Source organism: Capricornis sumatraensis, chromosome 4, assembly GCF_032405125.1.
Source record: "Capricornis sumatraensis isolate serow.1 chromosome 4, serow.2, whole genome shotgun sequence".
In the NCBI taxonomy this organism is placed as follows: domain Eukaryota; kingdom Metazoa; phylum Chordata; class Mammalia; order Artiodactyla; family Bovidae; genus Capricornis; species Capricornis sumatraensis.
In genome coordinates, this window is record NC_091072.1 from 137,630,120 (window position 1) to 137,648,557 (window position 18,438).

At 40.3% G+C, this 18,438-nt stretch overlaps 1 protein-coding gene across 1 annotated transcript in view; it reads left to right on the forward strand.

The window, feature by feature from the left end:
• Window positions 1–18,438, forward strand: part of SLC15A5 (solute carrier family 15 member 5) — a 93,468-nt gene that overhangs the window by 46,454 nt on the left and 28,576 nt on the right. Inside the window, 2 exon segments of the mRNA XM_068969731.1 lie at window positions 994–1,182; window positions 10,541–10,669. Of these exon segments, the coding sequence (XP_068825832.1) occupies window positions 994–1,182; window positions 10,541–10,669 (318 nt within the window).

Genomic DNA, 18,438 nt, shown 5'->3' on the forward strand with positions numbered 1-18,438 from the left:
AAAGCAGAAGTAGATGTTTTTCTGGAACTCTCTTGCTTTTTTGATGGTCCAGCAGATGTTGGCAATTTGATCTCTGGTTCCTCTGCCTTTTCTAAAACCAGCTTGAACAGTAAACAGGGAACTAAAGCAACCATTTCTGAGAGACCAAAGCCTAAGCATAGTAAAATCACGTAACACAGTCAGCTGACATCTGGACATCCCCAGAATAACAATAACAAAATGTTGAGGATACATCCTCTAGTGTCAGTGTGTAAGAAATACTGTGGCCTATTACATTGATCGGGGGTGTTGACTAAAAAAATATAGTTACAACCTGAAAGTAGAGAGCTGTTCCATTCAATGGGAATTTTTAGGACTTCAAGCCAGGGAGGCAGCATCTCAAGTAGCCCTGAGAAACTGCTCTGAGATGGTGGAGGATGGAGTCAGATTATATAGAAGTTTGCAACAAAGGGAGCAGATAGTCTGAACATCGATGGTTACTGGTAGTTAAGGAAAACCAGATATCTCACAGTAAGGAAATTAGCGCTCTTCTATGTATGGGAGAAGAGGGCATGACAGCCCGCTCCAGTATTCTTGCCTGGAGAACCCCATCTTCAGAGGAGCCTTGGCAGGCTACAGTCCATGGAGTTGCAAAGAGTTGGACACGACTGATGTGACTTAGCAGGCACACATGCATGCCTGGGAGGATGCAAGCGTCTGGACTCACTGAATTCATTCCTTTCACATGCACCTCAGCTATCTGGGGCCAGTAATCCTGCATTTTCACATCCCCAGCTGCCCACCCCTCACTCCTGTCTGTAGGGAGCGTCGTGTTGGCAGCTATATCACAGGGATTGTTCTTCCTTTTGGAGGCCCTCCGGGTTGAGAAATTCCCATTTGGAGGGCCAGAACCATAGATAGCTGTGAAATCCTTGTTTATAGATATGACAGGAGATACTCCATTTCAGTGACTTTTTAAAATTTGGTTTTTTCCTTTGCATTCGTTTTCTTCAGTCACTGGCAATCTTTCGGCTGCCTTGTCTGTGTTGGTAGCTGGCTTCTTTGAAATACACAGAAAGCACTTCCCACCAATGGAGCAACCTATTTCAGGCAAAGTTGTCACCATCTCCTCCATGTCCTGGTCCCACCTGGTTCTTCAATACGTTTTACTCGGAGTGGCTGAAACCCTGGTCAATCCAGCCTGTGAGTAATAATTTTTTTCACCTCCTGTTGGAACATACTGAATCTTCACTCGGAGTACATTGCCTCAAGTGGTTGGAAATCTGATCCTGCCCCAGAAATTTCCTACAATGCTTCAGAACAAGCTTATGCATCATCCTCATTTAAAAAGAAATTACAATTTCTCTTCGTTCTTTTACCACATACAGACAATGATTAATTCAACCTGAATGTTGATAGGATGGAATGGAGATTTACTAATCTGGTTAAAGGTAGCAATCATTTGGTCAGATACACAACAGGAGAAAATTCTGCTAAAACCTAGAAGACAAGACTGATACGTAACCTTTCCTCTGATCTTCTCCGTTCCCTCTTCCCACCCTCTCCCTCTAATTCATAGATAAACTCACTTATATACTCCCTCCAAAAATGACATTTGTAGTGTACGTTGAGAGTATATAAACATGCAAATGAACTGAAAGTTTAAGCCAGTTTTCCAGACAACTCAGTGTCTTTAAATTAAATGACACTAAATTAAGTGTGATCACGAATGTTTCATAAGACAGGTTCAAAATAAATTTATTAAGTATCAAGGGTTTTCTGTATCATCTAGATGCTGATATTAATTAAACTAGCCACTTCAAAATTCATCAAAGTATTTCAGTGACTTCTTACAAAACTGCAATATGTATGTGTGAGTGTGTGTGTGTGTGTATACTTATCAGTGTGATCTACAGTGTCTTATATTTCTGTCTTCCTTATAAGTTCCCCACACAGAGGATTTTGATTGTAACTCAAGCCAATTATACTTTACCAAAATTATGTTTATAACTTCCTGACTCTCTTCCTACCTCTAATGTCTCTCCCATTCTATCTGCTCAACTCAACCTTTTAAGTAATTTTCATAGATGACAATTCTAATTCTCTTGCTAAAATCTTCAATTATTCTTAAATTCCTCAAAGCAATATACATATATATATGTATTTAATATATATGCACATATACACATATATGACATCAAGGTAATTCTTTTAAAAAATCGAAATAAAATTAAATGTGTAATTACAGCCATATATGTATGTTAGTTAGACTTCTTTTTTATAATTTTAGGTCATTTCATTCACATGAAATAAATAATTTTATGAGATTCTAAGATGTGGCTATCACTGTTTGATACTAGAGGAAATACAAAAAACTATAAAAGAATATCACCACACAAATGTTTGTGACTTCCCTGATGTTTCCAGAAGATTGTTGGAACTAGTCAGCTGACATTTTATAGGTAATGAATGAAGGTGATGAGTGAATGCTTATGTGCTCAGTTGTTAAGTCACGTCCAGCTGTTTTGCGACCCAATGGACTATAGCTTGCCAGGTTCCTCTGTCCATGGGGTTTTCCAAGCAAGAGTACTGGAGTGGGTTGCTATTTCCTCCTCCAGGGGATCTTCCTGACCCAGGGATCGAACCCGAATCTCCTGTCTCCTGCAATGCAGGTGAACTCATTACTGCTTGAGTCATCAAGGAATCAATGAAGGTGATGAGTGAATACAGTCAGGAAATTCCCAGCCAGCTAAGCAATTGTGGTTCAACATTTGAAAGCTAGAGAGGCACTTTTAACCAGAGAGTTAAAAAGGCAGATCATGTCATATTAAGCACTTAGTCCATCCATCCCTGATTTCCCATCTGAAAACTGAGGTCCAACTAAGTCCACTGACTTTTCCTCTATAGAGCTCATGGGACAGGGAGCAGAAGATTTCATTTTAATTTCCAGCCTTGTTATTAACTACACATGTGACCTTAAAAATCCACTTAGCCACTAAGCTTCACCTTTTAGACCTTTAAAATGGAAATACTTATAATTCTTCCTCATATCACAGCATCGGTGTAACAGTCAATGGGAATGAAACCTACTCCTGAGAATTAAATGACATGAAATGTGAGAGGGTGTTTTGAACTATCAAATCAAGAATCATTCTTCTGGAAGGCAGGATGGCATAGTTGTTAATATCCATAAAGTCAGGCAGAACTGAATTCAAACCCAGTTCAGCCACTGACTAGTTGTGTGAACTTGGCAAAATTATTCTGCATTTTTGAGCCTTTCTCATCATCTGTAAAATGAGGAAGGGATGTTGTAAGGACTAAGTGAAATATTTCATGTAAAGGAAAAAGCAGCTTGTACATAGACAATATATAGGATAGACCGCACTTACCATTAACAATTGTATAGCTTCCCCTGGTGGCTCAGATGGTAAGAATCTGCCTGCAATGGGGGAGATCTGGATTTGATCCTTGGATTGGGAAGATCCCCTGGTGGAGGGCATGACAACCCTCTCCAGTATTCTTGCCTGGAGAATCCCCAAGGACAGAGGAGCCTGGTGGGCTACAGTCCATGAGGTCACAAAGAGTTGGACACGATTGAGTGACTAAGCACAGCACAGCACATGTGTGCTGTTATTATTGTTCCTATGCTTCAAGGAAATTAATAGTCCAAGACTCAGGGCTCAAGCACAGATGTCCGGCTCACAAGTCATAGTAAAAACCACACCTCCCACAACTCGAACACCAGGAGATCTGATAGTGGGAGCAGTATTGTGTCTTTGTCACCAGTCATCCAAAGTTCCTTTTTTCTTCTTACTTCTCACCTCCAATTCAACATCAAGTCTTAGTCTTTACTCTGAAATATAATTTAAATCGGGTCCTGTCTCATCATCTCCTTTTCTATTCACCTGGTTTCTAATCCCAGTTCTTTTTTTCCCCATGTACACTTCTTATTTAAAAAATAAAATAAAATAAAAGATTTAATATTCCAGGGACATAGTGGACTTAGGTGTGAGTTGTTTAAAATATTTTTAATAAACATCACTGCTGGAAAAGTGGTATGTAAATACACAGATGGGAGTGTGTCTAGCAAGAAAATACAAGGAGTCTCATGCAGTTGGAGGCATGAGGAAGAGATAAACTGGTCAAACTGTCAAACTTAAATTTGCTCCAGTGGAGGGTGGGGGGAGGGGGGCAGGTTCAATCATTTGTTTGGGAAACTAGACCCCTCATGCCACAACTAAGAATTCACATGCCACAACTAAAAAATCCTGCATGCCACAACTGGGGAAGGAAATGGAAGCCCGCTCCAGTGTTCTTGCCTGGGAAATCCCATGGACAGATGAGTCCGGCAGGCTATAGCCCATGGGGTCGCAAAGAGTTGGACACAACTTAGAGACTGAACCACCATCACCATGCTGCAGCTGAGACCTGGCACAGTCAAATAAATGAATAAAAATTGTCAAAAAAAAAAAAGAAGAAGAAGAATTGGTCAACAGGGTTATGTGGTTTTCTCTAGCTACGTCAGACTGCATGGATCTAGGACCAGATAGTGAATTGTCTTGCCAGTCAACTTCCAGAAGGCAAGAGACAGGCAAAGACATTAGGGAATGTGGAAGAATATGATTCTAATAGTTGACCATGGAACTTAGCTTGGATAAAAAAAAAAGTAGTGAGAACATGCAGGGCATGAAAGAGGTGAAAATAATGAAAGCAGTAATGGAGTGGAAGCCCTGAAGGAGGACAGGCATTTTGATGGTTGGGTCATCGAGAGCAAGCTGGGAAGATGGAAGGTGGTAGTCAGAGGCCAGTGCACAAAGTTGAGATTATGGATCAGTGACGATCACTACTCTGGGGCATGCGTTGGCAAACTTTTTCTTAAAACTTTCAGATAGTAAGTGGTTCGGTTTTGCACTCGTTTCTGGTGCAACTACTGAACTCCGTCATTGTGGTGTATAGGCCGTCAGACATGATATACAATGAATGGGCGTGGCTGTGTCCCAATAAAACTTTATTTATAAATACGTGGCAGTTGGACCTTACCTGACTGTAGTTCTCCAACCCCTGGTCTGAGGTACAAGTTTCAGCATGTGTCCATAGGTGTGAGTGGCTAAGGTCAAATAGGGAACAAGGACATTAGAAAGGGGGTCATGGAACTACCATATCTTGGGCCATTCCAAGATATGACAGATGGAAGGTTGGAAAGATGATCTATATGTATGTGTGTGTTAAAATTGCCAGGGAACTTCTCTGGAGGTCCAGTGGTTAAGACTTCACTTTCCAATTCAGGAGGGTTGAGTTCACTGGGGGACTAAAATCCCACATGTGTTGAAGCCAAAAAATAAAAATAAAACAGAAGCAATATTGTATAACAAATTCAAAAAAGACAGAAATAGTACACATCAAAAAATATTTTTTTTAAAAAACTGCCAAGAATTAAGGCAGAAGTGGAACCAGAGAGTGTAACAATGAGAGGGGAGCAGATATAATATAAGAAAATGTCACAGAGATTGGCAGCTGACAGCAAAGAAAAGAAATATTAGGTGATCTAAACAGGTAACATGAGATTCAAAGTTGAAGATTTTGTAGAGATGAGGGAGGAATAATGATCTGAAAATGGTAATAGCATAAAGTTCCATTTTCTAGTTCTGCCATACTTCTCCACATGTTCAAAACAAACCCCTCACCAAATGCAATAAACACATTTTAACTGTTTAAGAACAAGTGAAGTAAAAAAATTTCCAGGAATGAGTCTCCAGTACTAGCTGCCTGAGGAAGGCAGTTATGGCTCTATAGTTTGTAGATTCCACATAAACTGTGATGGGGCATCTCTGCAAACACTACAGTCTCCACCTGGAGACAAATTTCAACTCGCTCTTTGGCAACAAGACCAGCTTTCCCATACACTGTATATTTTTTACTGTGTCCTCACAGTGAAATGATCTTCCCTGGTGGCTCAAGCAGTAAAAAATCTGCCTGCAATGCCGGTGACTCAGGTTCGATCCCTGGATCTGGAAGATCCCCTGGGGAAGGGAATGGCTACCTTTCCAAGTATTCTTGCCTGGAGAATTCCATAGACAGAGGAGCCTGTTGGGGTATAAAGTCCATGAGGTAGCAAAGAGTCAGACACGCCTGAGCGACTAACACTTTTCACAGTAAAATTAGGATTTTAGAATAGCGGCAGACTTGTTGATTACATCTATACTACAGTATGCCAAAGGAAATATTATGGAACCTAAAAACATCAAGTCGATGATCACCAAAGTCAAAAAAGATCAGAACACTCCTGAAATTGGAGTTCGGAGGACTTGAAAAGCGAAGTCCTATAAAAGAGAACCAGAAGTTTTCAAAACGAGGAAAATGACACCAAAGAGAGATTAACCAGCAGGCAGAGAGCTGGCAAAGTGTGCTCATGAATTATATACTGTACCAGAAGTTCTTGCAAAAGAAAAGCACAGGATTAATAATTAACTAGCAAAGTAATAATGGGCCCGAATTTTCCACTTTTTCTCACTGAAAGAAATCGTCCTACTTCATCTTCCTGCCCATTGTTTGTCTCCTTGTATTTAGAAAAAGGAAAGTTCATCAGCCAAATCCTTTTTGTAACTGAGTCATTCCTGCCCAAAGCCTCTTCAGCATTTCTCTTGCACTTTCCTTTGGCTTTTCCTGAGAAAACTTGCAAGCTTGGCCTCAAACTCCTGCAAGTAATTTGCAGGGCACAATTCAGCTCTGGAACCCACGTCTCCTGCTGCCAATATTTGAAGCCTTTCTTCATAGTATTTTACTTATCATCATCATTACCTTAATTTCCAATGACAATATTTGTGATGTTAAGCACCTGGTTAGTGCTGCCCTGAGTATTATGCATATCTCTGCTCTCTGCCCTGCCAGAGTTCAAAATCCAGGGAAGATGTACTGATACTTTCTCCTACCCTCAGCCTTAGTACTTCAGCACATCTGAAGCACAGAGATTCCTTTAAATGTTTATTGAATTATAAATAAAAACACATGGAGAACACAGAGAAAGCAAAATGAAAACGTTAAATAAATATAGGAAGGAATAGTAAAAGTAAGTTCATTTAAAAGTGCTGGACAAGGGACTTCCCTGGTGGTCCAGCAGATAAGAATTTGCCTTCCAATGCAGGGATGTGAATTCAACCCCTGGTCTGGGAACTAAGATGCTACATGCCTCGGGAGGACTAAGTCCACTCGCCACCATGAAGACCCAGGCAGCCAACAATAACAATAAATTAAATTTTTTAAAAAGTGCTGGACAAATGCAGGGTTTTACTGGGGTAAAGTATGGGGAAACTAAGGGTGAAGTCTTCCTGAAAGGAAAGGGGGAAGATAATTAAATTTCATTCTTTGTAGAGAGAGTGAAACTAAAAGTTTAGCGTTCGTGGCATATCTGTTTTCTATCACCACCTTTCTTTTGAAAAAGAGCTTCAGTATTTATTTACAATCTCTCATTGCAGAAAAATTCGCTAAGTACAAAGGAGTAGGAAAAAAATTAAAAATCTAATCATTCAGCCACTCAGAGCTAAAACCATTCATATTATTTGATGTGTTTCTTTATAATTTTTTGCCACTTATATACAGAAGAGAGAGATGAGTACAATAAACTCCCATGTATTCACATTCCAGCTCTAATAATTTTCTACACATGGCCCAAACTGTCTCTTCTCTACCTTCGTTCACATAATGTCTTCCTCTTCATGGTATAATTATGAAGCAAACCATAGGTATCAAATTATAATAAATACTGCAAAGATCTTAGTTTGTATCCCTAAGATGGCTATTCAGTTATGTTGATATGGAATGTATACAATTATATATGCTTACTTCATTTATTTCTGATATAAAAAATTATGTTTCATTGAAATTTAAAATAAAAACTTCCCTCCATAATTTTCTTTTCACCCCTTACCACCATCATTACTACTATTCAAACAATGACTTGGGAGGGAAAAGATAACCATTCTGGAGACCCAATACTTAAGCTACTGCCTCTCCTTAATTGGGATATTTAAATGCATATAAAAATAAATAAAAGGGAATTCCCTGGTAGTCCAGTGGTTTAGACCCCACACTTTCACTGATGAGGATCTGGGTTCAATCCCTGGTTGGGGAACTAGGATCCCGCAAACCATGAGGTGCAGCCAAAAAACAAATTTTGTAATGCATATGAAAGGATTCGTACAGCGCCTTGGTGGATCAGATGGTAAAGCATCTGTCTACAATGCGGGAGACCCGGGTTCGATCCCTGTGTTGGGAAGATCCCCTGGCGAAGGAAATGACAATCCACTCCAGCACTATTGCCTGGAAAATCCCATGGACAGAGGAGCCTGGTAGGCTACAGTCCATGGGGTCGCAAAAAGTCAGACACGACTGAGCGACTTCACTTGCACAAATAGGGGATATTTGATTTGGTAAAATTAATATTGTTACAAATAGCTAACCTTATTCAGTTCTTGTATACATCATAGCAAGTAACAGTCATACACCTCAAACAAGTACATAATGAATGATCTTCCTACCATTTCATAGAGAAGAAGGCTGAGGCTTGAGAAGTTTAAGTATAGAATCTGCCTACCAAGTAGGAGACATGGGTTCAATCCCTGGGTTGAAAAGATCCCCTGGAGAAGGAAATGGCAACCCACTCCAGTATTCTTGCCTGGAGAATCCCATGGACAGAGGAGCCTGGTGGGCTATAGTCCATAGGGTTGCAAAGAGTTGGACATGACTTAGTGACTAAACAACAACCTAAAATCACAGAGGTAATAAACATCTGACCCAGGATTTTATCATAAGCTTATCTAAGTCAGAGCTCACACTGTTCACTGCCATGCTAGTTTTCTATGATGGACTGAGTTTTCCGTGGGGAATCTAATGATGTATATAAACAACAGAATCATAGAACTTACTGATATCATCATGATACTATCCATTACAATCTTCCCAGGTGGTGCTAGTGGTTAAGAATCCACCTGCCAATGCAGGAGATGTAAGAGGCACAGGATGGATCAATCCCTGGGTCAGGAAGATCATCTAGAGGCAGGCACAGAAACCCACTCCAGTATTCTTATTTGGAGAATCCCGTGGACAGAGGAGCCTGGCAGACTTCAGTCCATGAGGTCACAAAAGGGTCGAATACAACTGAAGCAACTTAGAATGCATACATGATACTCTCCAATACAAGCCTTAGCTCAATCCAAAATCCATAAGAAATATTCAAACTGATGTATAACTTGGGTGAATATTTTGGGACACTCAACCACCTAGCAGTTAAATTTTGCTTAGAGCTATATAGAAGTGTATTTTGCCACATTTTATTCCTTGTAGATATCTGTAAACTGGAACATCGTATCAGCTCAGTTCAGTCACTCAGTCCTGTCTGACTTTGTGACCCCATGGACTGCAGCACTCCAGGCTTCCCTGTCCATCACCAACTCCCAGAGCTTGCTCAAACTCCTATCCACCAAGTCGGTGAAGCCATCCAACCATCTCATCCTCTGTCGTCCCCTTCTTCTCCTGCCTTCAGTCTTTCCCAGCATCAGGGTCAGTCAGCTCTTCGCATCAGGTGGCCAAAGTTTTGGAGTTTCAGCTTCAGCATCAGTCCTTCCAGTGAATATTCAGGACTGTTTTCCTTTAGGATTGACTGATTGGATCTCCTTGCAGTCCACGGGATTTTCAAGAGTTTCTCCAACACCACAATTCAAAAGCATCAGTTCTTTGGCACTCAGCTTTCTTTATGGTCCAACCCTCACATCCATACATGACTACTGGAAAAACCATAGATTTGACTAGATGGACCTTTGCCAGCAAAGTAATGTCTCTGCTTTTTAATTCACTGTCTAATTCATTGTCATAATTTTTCTTCCAAAGAGCAAGCATTTTTTAACATCATAATATATCTTACTCTAGTAATGTTAACAAAAGTGAAGTGAAAGTCTGTCAGTCATGTCTGACTCTTTGCAATCCACGGACTATATAGTCCACGCAATTCTCCAGGCAAAAATACTGGCATGGGTAGCAATTCCCTTCTCCAGGGGATCTTCCCAACCCAGGGATCAAACCCAGGTCTCTTGCATTGCAGGTGGATTCTTTACCAGCTGAGCCACAAGGGAAGCCCAGTGTTAACAAGGCCCAACAGAAATTTTACCTGCATCAGTGAACTTTCTTGGCGGTATGATCAACACCGATTTGAAGAGTATCCGTACTTTTACTTTAGAGAGAATTTTCTATGAACCTATGGTTGCTGGGAGGAAGAATGGAGGGAAGGGTTAGTTAGGGAGTTTGGGATCAATATATACACACTCCTGTATTTAAAATAGATAAACAACAAGGACCTACTGATTAGCACAGGGAACTTGGCCCAAGGTTATGTGGCAGCCTGGATGGGAGGGGAATTTAGGAGAGAATGGATGCATGTATATGTATGGCTGAGTCCCTTTGCTATTTATCTAAAGCTATTGTAACACTATTAATTGGCTATACTCCAAAATAAAATAAAGATTTTAAAAAAAGGAATAATGTTCTAAATTCTGAACTTTTGTCTTCTCAGTCTCTGTAATATACAGATTTGTTCCAAGTACCATCAGAAGAACCTTTATGAATTGCTTGACACTGATCGATGGATTTGCTTGTTTCATGGGGGCACTGCTGTTGGAGTTGGTCTACCTCATCTCAGAAGGTAAAAAATGGTTTGCTTATATATATATATATTGATTTGATGACTAGAGAATTGAGAGACAAAACCTTAAGAGAGGCTTTGCCAGCGTAGTCTTTTTTTTTAATTGATCCACTTTTGCAATTAAGATAGAATTAAGATAGGAAATAGACTCTTGCTGTATTCATTAATTTCTGGGAATTGTTTTTCTTTTGATAGGAGGAGGTAATTACAGCATGTCACTTCTCATGAGACCCTGTCTGCTGTCTTTCTTTATCGTACTTTAATGCAAACTGGTCATTATGTTCTTATTAGGTTTTTCAACAGGGCTGTATTCAATAATGGGTCATAGACAACCCTCAGAAAACGTAAGTCCTGTGTAAATATGGGAGGATGGGGGTATCTGGATGATCCTTTATCCAGAAATATAGTCTGCAACCAAAGAGAAATTGTGAGTTGAACTGGAAACATTTCGCAATACATATTTGGTCAGAAGAAACAACCAATCTGAAAAAGTCACATGCTACATAAAAAGTACTACTCTTACATGGACCGGTAGAAAAATCAAACAGAATAACATTAAAAATTAGCTGTCATGACAAAATGTCTTTGGCTGTATTTTAAATCTACAGACTTTTTCCTTTATTTGTTCTGAGATGTTAATACAGCTTAAAATTTATTAAATTTGCTTGTGCTTATTTTATGGGAAATACTGAAGGCTTATTGTTCTCTCCTTTCAAAAATGCATTTTAAAATTGTAAACAAATATTCATATTCTTTACAAATAAATTTAATTTACTTACCTTCGAACTATGGAAAAAATAAATTCTATGAAAGAGAAACTCCTTTTAACACTAGGCATCCATTCAAAAAATATTTATGAGGATCCACTCTGTTCCAGATACCCTATTAGGTACTAGAGATACCATGCCAAGAAAATTAACTTCCAGATCCTCACAAAATTTCCAAGGGTGTGGGGAAGCAATAAAATTGAGTAATAAATTAAATGATAGGTATAGCAGAGTTCAAGGAACAAATCTACAGTCTTTGATTGCTAAGATCAAACCCTGTTCTTAGTTAACTGAGAAAGTTAAGCCAAAGTATGTAATGAGTAATTACCATGTGCCAGGCTCTACGTTATTAATACTTGGAATTATGTGAGACATGGTTCCAGTTCTTAAGAGCTCACATTCAAATTGTCATAACTAAGTGTGAACAACAGAATTTGTTGACATCTCTGATGATCAGAGTCTTTAAATGTAAAAAAAGCCTAGAACACTGATATTAGGATTTTATAAGATAGCTTGGAAAAATCTTACCAATACCTCTACCTAAACATCTCTTGACAAGCTGGCTATAAATGTGGAGATTCCCCACAGACTCCCCCTCAGAACTGATAATTTGCTAGGAAGCACAATACTTGTGATTACAGCTTTATTATAGCAAAAAAGTACAAATCGGAATGAGATAAAGGCAGAGATGCATAAAACAAGGTCTAGGAGGGTTCCAGAAACAAAGCTTGTTTCATCCTCAGAGATGTGGTACCCAAATGGCATCAGTGTGACAGTGTCACAGCAGTGTGACAATACACAGAGCACTGTCACCCAGCAGAGCTTGCCTGAGCTTCAGTATGCAGAGTTTTTGTTGAGGTAGGGGCTTCCTTGGTATCTCAGACCGTAAAGAATCTACCTGCAATGCAGGAAGACCCAGGTTTGATCCCTGGGTCTGGAAGATGCCCTGGAGAAGAGAATGGCTATCCACTCTAGTATTCTTGCCTAGAGAGTCCCATGGACAGAGGAGATTGGCGGGCTACAGTCCTTGGGTTCACAAAGAGCTGGGCAAGACTGAGCGACTAACACTTCTGTCTCATGTGGGCAGGATTGACTGAACCATTGGCCATGTAGTTGAACTGGGCTTATACCCACTCTGTGGCTCAAAATACCAACCCTCTAACCCTGTGGTTGGTCTTCCAGGCTTGCCAGCTCCCATTCTGAGTCAGGCCATTAAGAAAAACCATCAGGTGGGGCTTAATGAGCCAACCATGAATAACAGAGACACTTCAGTCCCTTGGGAAATTCAGAGATTTTAGTTTACCTCCCAGGAACCAGGAAGAAAGGCTAGACAATTTTCTTATTACACACAACTGTTCTTGCAAATATATTTTACTGAAAATCTATTTTTACTGAGAATCTGCACAGTATGATAGGATCTGCTATATAACATCACTGGGTCTATTACCACAATTGTATAAAGTTGACAAAGCGTCTACTCTCTAGTTGTAGTGGGCAGGCTTCTCATTGCAGTGGCTTCTCTCATTGCAGTGGCTTCTCTCCTTGCCGAGCACGGGCTTTAGGGCGCATGGGCTTCAGTAGCTGCAGCATGTGGGCTCAGTAGTTGTGGCCTCCTGGCTCTAAGCTCAGACTCAATAGTAGTGGCACATGGGCTTAGGTGCTCTGCAGCACGTGACATTTTCCTGGATCACAGATGGAACCACTTTTCCTGCATTGGCAGGCTGATTCTTTACCACTGAGCCACCATGAAAGCCCAAGAGTTTATACAGTTTTGGCAGAGTTTGGTGCCCATTAAAGGAGGTCTACCAAGAACACACAGTGAGTACATCTTAGCATCATGCAATGTGAGGCAGAGGGGAGGAGCAGTCTCTAAACTTATATTGAAAACATCATTTAAATTACTGCTAATTGATTTAATTTACTTCTTTAAAATGTTTTTCTATTTATACTAATACTGTATTACATCAAGTCATATCCTAATCAGTTCAGTTCAGTTCAGTCGCTCAGTCATGTCCGACTCTTTGCGACCCCATGAATAGCAGCACGCCAGGCCTCCCTGCCCATCACCAACTCCCAGAGTTCACTCAGACTCATGTCCATCGAGTCAGTGATGCTATACAGCCATCTCATCCTCTGTCGTCCCCTTCTCCTCCTGCCCCCAATCCCTCCCAGCATCAGAGTCTTTTCTAATGAGTCAACTCTTCACATGAGGTGGCCAAAGTACTGGAGCTTCAGCTTTAGCATCATTCCTTCCAAAGAAATCCCAGGGTTGATCTCCTTCAGAATGGACTGGATGGATCTCCTTGCAGTCCAAGGGACTCTCAAGAGTCTTCTCCAACACCACAGTTCCAAAGCATCTAGAATCTTGCAATTGGTTGTCACTGTTGAGGTCATCTAATCTAACACTGTACCCAAAACTAGAAGATGCACAATCTTCTTCTAGTACCCAGGAAATGTTCTCTACTTTGAGAAGTAACCCAACTGTTGATAAATATATTTCCCAGAATAAATATACTTTTTCTGTCCACATAGCAACTCTTCAAAACATTCAATAAATATTTGGGGCAATAATGTGCAATGTTAAAAGAGTAGGTTCTATAGTCGAACTCCATGGATTCCAATCCAGGTAGTCTAGCTCTGTGTCTTCAGTTTTCATGTCAATAGCAACAATAAATAATTCATTATGTTGCTTAGAGGCTTAAGTAGTTAATATGCATAATAAGTATTCAATAAAGATAGCTATTTTGACCCCCTTCTAATATAGAGACAAACCACTCCAATTTTTTTCATAGTACATGATTCCTTGATTTTTCATTATCAAAACCCCTCTATCTTGATGGATAGATAACAATTTGTCAGTATCGTTCTTAAAATATGGTTTCCAGACTCAGTCACAAGGCTCAAAATGGGTACATCCAAGATAGATATGTTACTTTTATCAACCTTCTCAATCTCTCTCTCTCGGCAGAGATTATGGTTACTTTTTCAGTAGTTGCATCATACCTATGTTCAATTAAAACCTGAGGCTTCTTTTTTTTATTTTTAGCAGTTTCTCTCAGTTCAGTTCCAATCATCTTATCACAATTTCGTTGTCTAGTTAAATGCAGGACTTTATCTCTTATCCTTAATAAATGTCAGCCCATCGTTCTAAATAACGGACAGTTTAAAAACTTGATTCTGTCATCTGGTGAATTACAGGTCTTTACTTCTTTACCAGCTTTGTGTCACTGGCAAATTTAGTAAGCAAGTTTCTAGACTTCTTTCAGGTAATTGATAAAATTGTTGAATTGGACAGGACCAAAAGCAGAGCCTTGTCGAAAATTCCTAGAGACCTCACTGTAAGTTAATGGTAATCAACTAGTCCTCTCCTTTTGGATATAATCAGCTGCCTCTTCACCTAGTTACTATCATTGAGCCCACATGATTCTCCATCATTCCCAGAATGCCATCACAAGAGACTTTTGTCAAATAGTTTTTTTTCTGGGAGTAGATATATCTGAGTTTGTGACAGTCACTTTAGCCATCAAATTAGCATTCATCAAGAAAGGCAATGAAGTTCATTTGGATGATTTGATTTTAGTGACCCTAAACTGGCTTATGGTGACTAATTAGGGCCTCTAAAAGAGAGTGATCCTTAGACTATCTGCATGATTTCAGGTAGGACACCATCTCGTTAAGAATGCTTAAAAAAAGGAAATGCTGCAGTTCACTGTTCTCAGAGATGATGAGAAGATAAAGTTAAATAATATATTTGAGCATTTTAATGTTAGAGATTATTTTAAATATAGAATAAAGCCACAGTGGCCCATTCAGTTAGAAAGATCAGTCTGTTTAATCAAACAGCCAGACCAATTTCTTTGACAGAACTGAGCGTCATGAAAAAGAACTCTATAGTTCTATGTTTAAGCATCCCACAAGCCTCCACATTCCATTTAGCATATAGGATATTTTAAATCTTTAAGGATTCATGTCAGCAGAGCATGTGTGTATGTGAGTGTGTGTGTGTGAGCGTTAGCGTATGATTGGAAAAGATGATCAGTTATCACAGTCTCCAAGCTGCATTAGTCATTTTTAGCACCATGATGGAGAATGGTGTGAATGCGGTAAATTCAAAAGATTTCTCAAAACTTGACGGTGCAGACAGATAGCTGTTAGAGTGACATTTTCAGTACAAGTGAGAAAACTGATGCTTCTGGGATCTCTAACTCTAAGTGCCTTAAAGGAGAAGATACAAGACTAAACCCATCCTCCTACACTAATCATTTCAGGAATAGTTTATCTAAAAGTAGCAATGCTAATAAAAAGGGAGTGAAGAAGTCAGTCAAACTGCTTATTTCGACTCTGTGCCATTAGCAACCAGATCAATTTTCTCACATGCGTGAGCACAAGCTTACCTTCTGACAAAAATAACAAAATGGGAATTCAGTGAAAAGTGACATCTTAGTTACGGACGTGGAGGTGATTGAAAGATCCAAAGCAGAATGTCTCAAAGAAAAAAAGGATAATTGGGCAGAATCAAGAGGTCAAGGTATACATCTTCCTGTCCCGTTAGCCCTTCCTTTTCAGAGTTCAGCAAAGGGGCAGAGCACGTAGCAGTTTAACGCCCATCAAGAGCCATTTTAAAATAAAACTGTGATCTTTTAAAATTCTCATTTAAATATCTCTGATGATTGAGACCACTGACAGCCTTGTCGGCATGAATCACTGGGTTGTTCTTGAAATGGGAATTTGCAGTTGCAGTAAACTTCAAAGAAGAAAATATTTATGCATCTGGAAAGCTATTCAGCTGGATTCCACAGGTCCGCGCCTATTTTCTTGGAGATGGGTTTCTTCAAACTCAGGTCAGTGCCTAAGGTCCAACTTCATATGGGTATTGAAATGATAGACCCAGAGGGGAAAAGTGGCTCGCTACCCAGGAATTCACCTATGTTGTTGTTATTCAGTCGCTAAGTCGTGTCCAACTGTTGCCTGCCAGGCTCCTCTGTCCCTGGGATTTTCTAGGGAAGAATGCTGGAGTGGGCTGTCATTTCCTTCTCAGGGGATCTTCCTGACCCAGGGATCGAACCTGTGCCCCTTGCATCTCCTGCATTGGCAGGTGGATTCTTTACCACTAGAGCCACCTGGGAAGCCGGGCCATATTCTACATTTGATTGTCAAGTAGTTTAGTGCCCCCATTCCCATGGATGATATGGCAGGCCCCCAGTGCTTCACGAGCAAACCCTGCTCTTCTTTCTCAGTCAGAATCAGGTGCAGAGACCCCCTCATCCAATGGGATTATATGTTCCAGAAACAATTTATTCTACATCCTCAACGTTTGGCTCCACAGAGACCCTCGGCGTTGCCCTGAGACCTTAAGTTTTCACAACAGTATCAGGTCAAAGCTTAAAATACCTTTCCAACATGGACAGCAAGTATCCAGTGCTGCTGGCTCATGAGAGGTAGAAAGGGCAGAATTTGGAGTCAGAGCACTTGAATTCAAACTCAACTCTGCCCTTAATAAGCTGTGAAGTTTTTAGCTCTAGGGGTTCAGAACAGGTCTTCCCAAGATGAGTTCCTTTGGCATGTGGATTATTTTGAGTGAAAGGCATGGGGACCCTACTGCCTCTCCCTTAGATTCACTGAAAAAATTTAAATTGGAAAGTTTTCCCCAGAAAAAAAAGAGTTTTAATCAGAGATACACTTTATCTAAGATGGCAGGGCAAACATCTAATTACCAAACATCTGTATTTATCTAGGCCTATGTGCTCAGTCGGTCAGTTGTGTCAACTTTTTGCAACCCTCTAGATTCCAGTGTTCTTGCCTGGAGAATCCCAGGGATGGCGGAGCCTGGTGGGCCATCTATGGGATTGCACAGAGTCAGACACGACTGACATGACTTAGCAGAAGCAGCAGCAGACTTCAGCCCACCAGACTTCTCTGTCCATGGGATTCTCCAGGCAAAAATACTGGCATGGGTAGCCATTCCCTTCTCCAGGGGATCTTCCTGACCCAGGGATCAAACCCACAGCTCCCACAATGGCAGGCAGGTTCTTTACCATCAAGCCACCTAGGAAGCCACAAGGTTCTTACACTATTATGTTATTATATTTATCTATATGGCAGGGCAGACATCTAGTTATCAAACATCTGCTGTCTTTCTTATCATCCTATGAATGACCCTCCTTTCTTGGAAGCTCCAGGTCCCTACCCCATTTCTTACATCATGATGGCATGTATACCTCATTGTATCTTTCTCTCTTTGAACCTGTCATGTGGGGGAAGGTCCTTGTAAGTACAAGATTCAATTTTATTTTCTCCTGTCAATTTGTCTCAAGTCCGTTTCATTCTTAGACCAGCCAGAAGAACCTAAAGGGACAGAAGAAAGGATTTTGCAACCCTGACTGCGCATTACTTAATTTTTCTGAGTCTCAATTCCTCCTTCTGTAAATGGTGTCACTAACAACTTCCAAGATATCTTGGACGACCAGAGGAAATAGATATAAAGCACCAAATCAGTAAAGCACACAAAAAATAATGATTTGTGTTGTTGGGGTGGTTGTTATTGTAATTTGAATGGGATCTCAACATTTTCCAAGTGGGCTAGGATTATCATGGATATGATGTTCCAGTTTGGCACTTTTATAATTCTTCAGGAATATGTTCCATAAATGCAGAGCACAGGTGTCCTAGTCAGCTTCAATTCTAGGACTGGATTGGGATGAGATGAAATAAAGCTATGTTCTGAGATTTTTCTTGGCCCTCTTGGACCCATGTCATTAGTGGTACACCCTTTGCAAGGCAAACTTACACATCTAGATAGAGTTAGACACACATCTGCGCTCCTCCCTGCAGTGTTGAAGTTGGCTCTAGAAAGACGAATGGTATTTGCCTTGGTAAGCATAAGGGTGAAGAATTTCTGGTAGAGAGAATCTATAACAAGTGAAAGTGTTAGTCGCTCAGTCATGTCCAACTCCTTTTGATCCCATGGACAATAGCCTGCCAAGCTCCTCTGTCCATGGAATT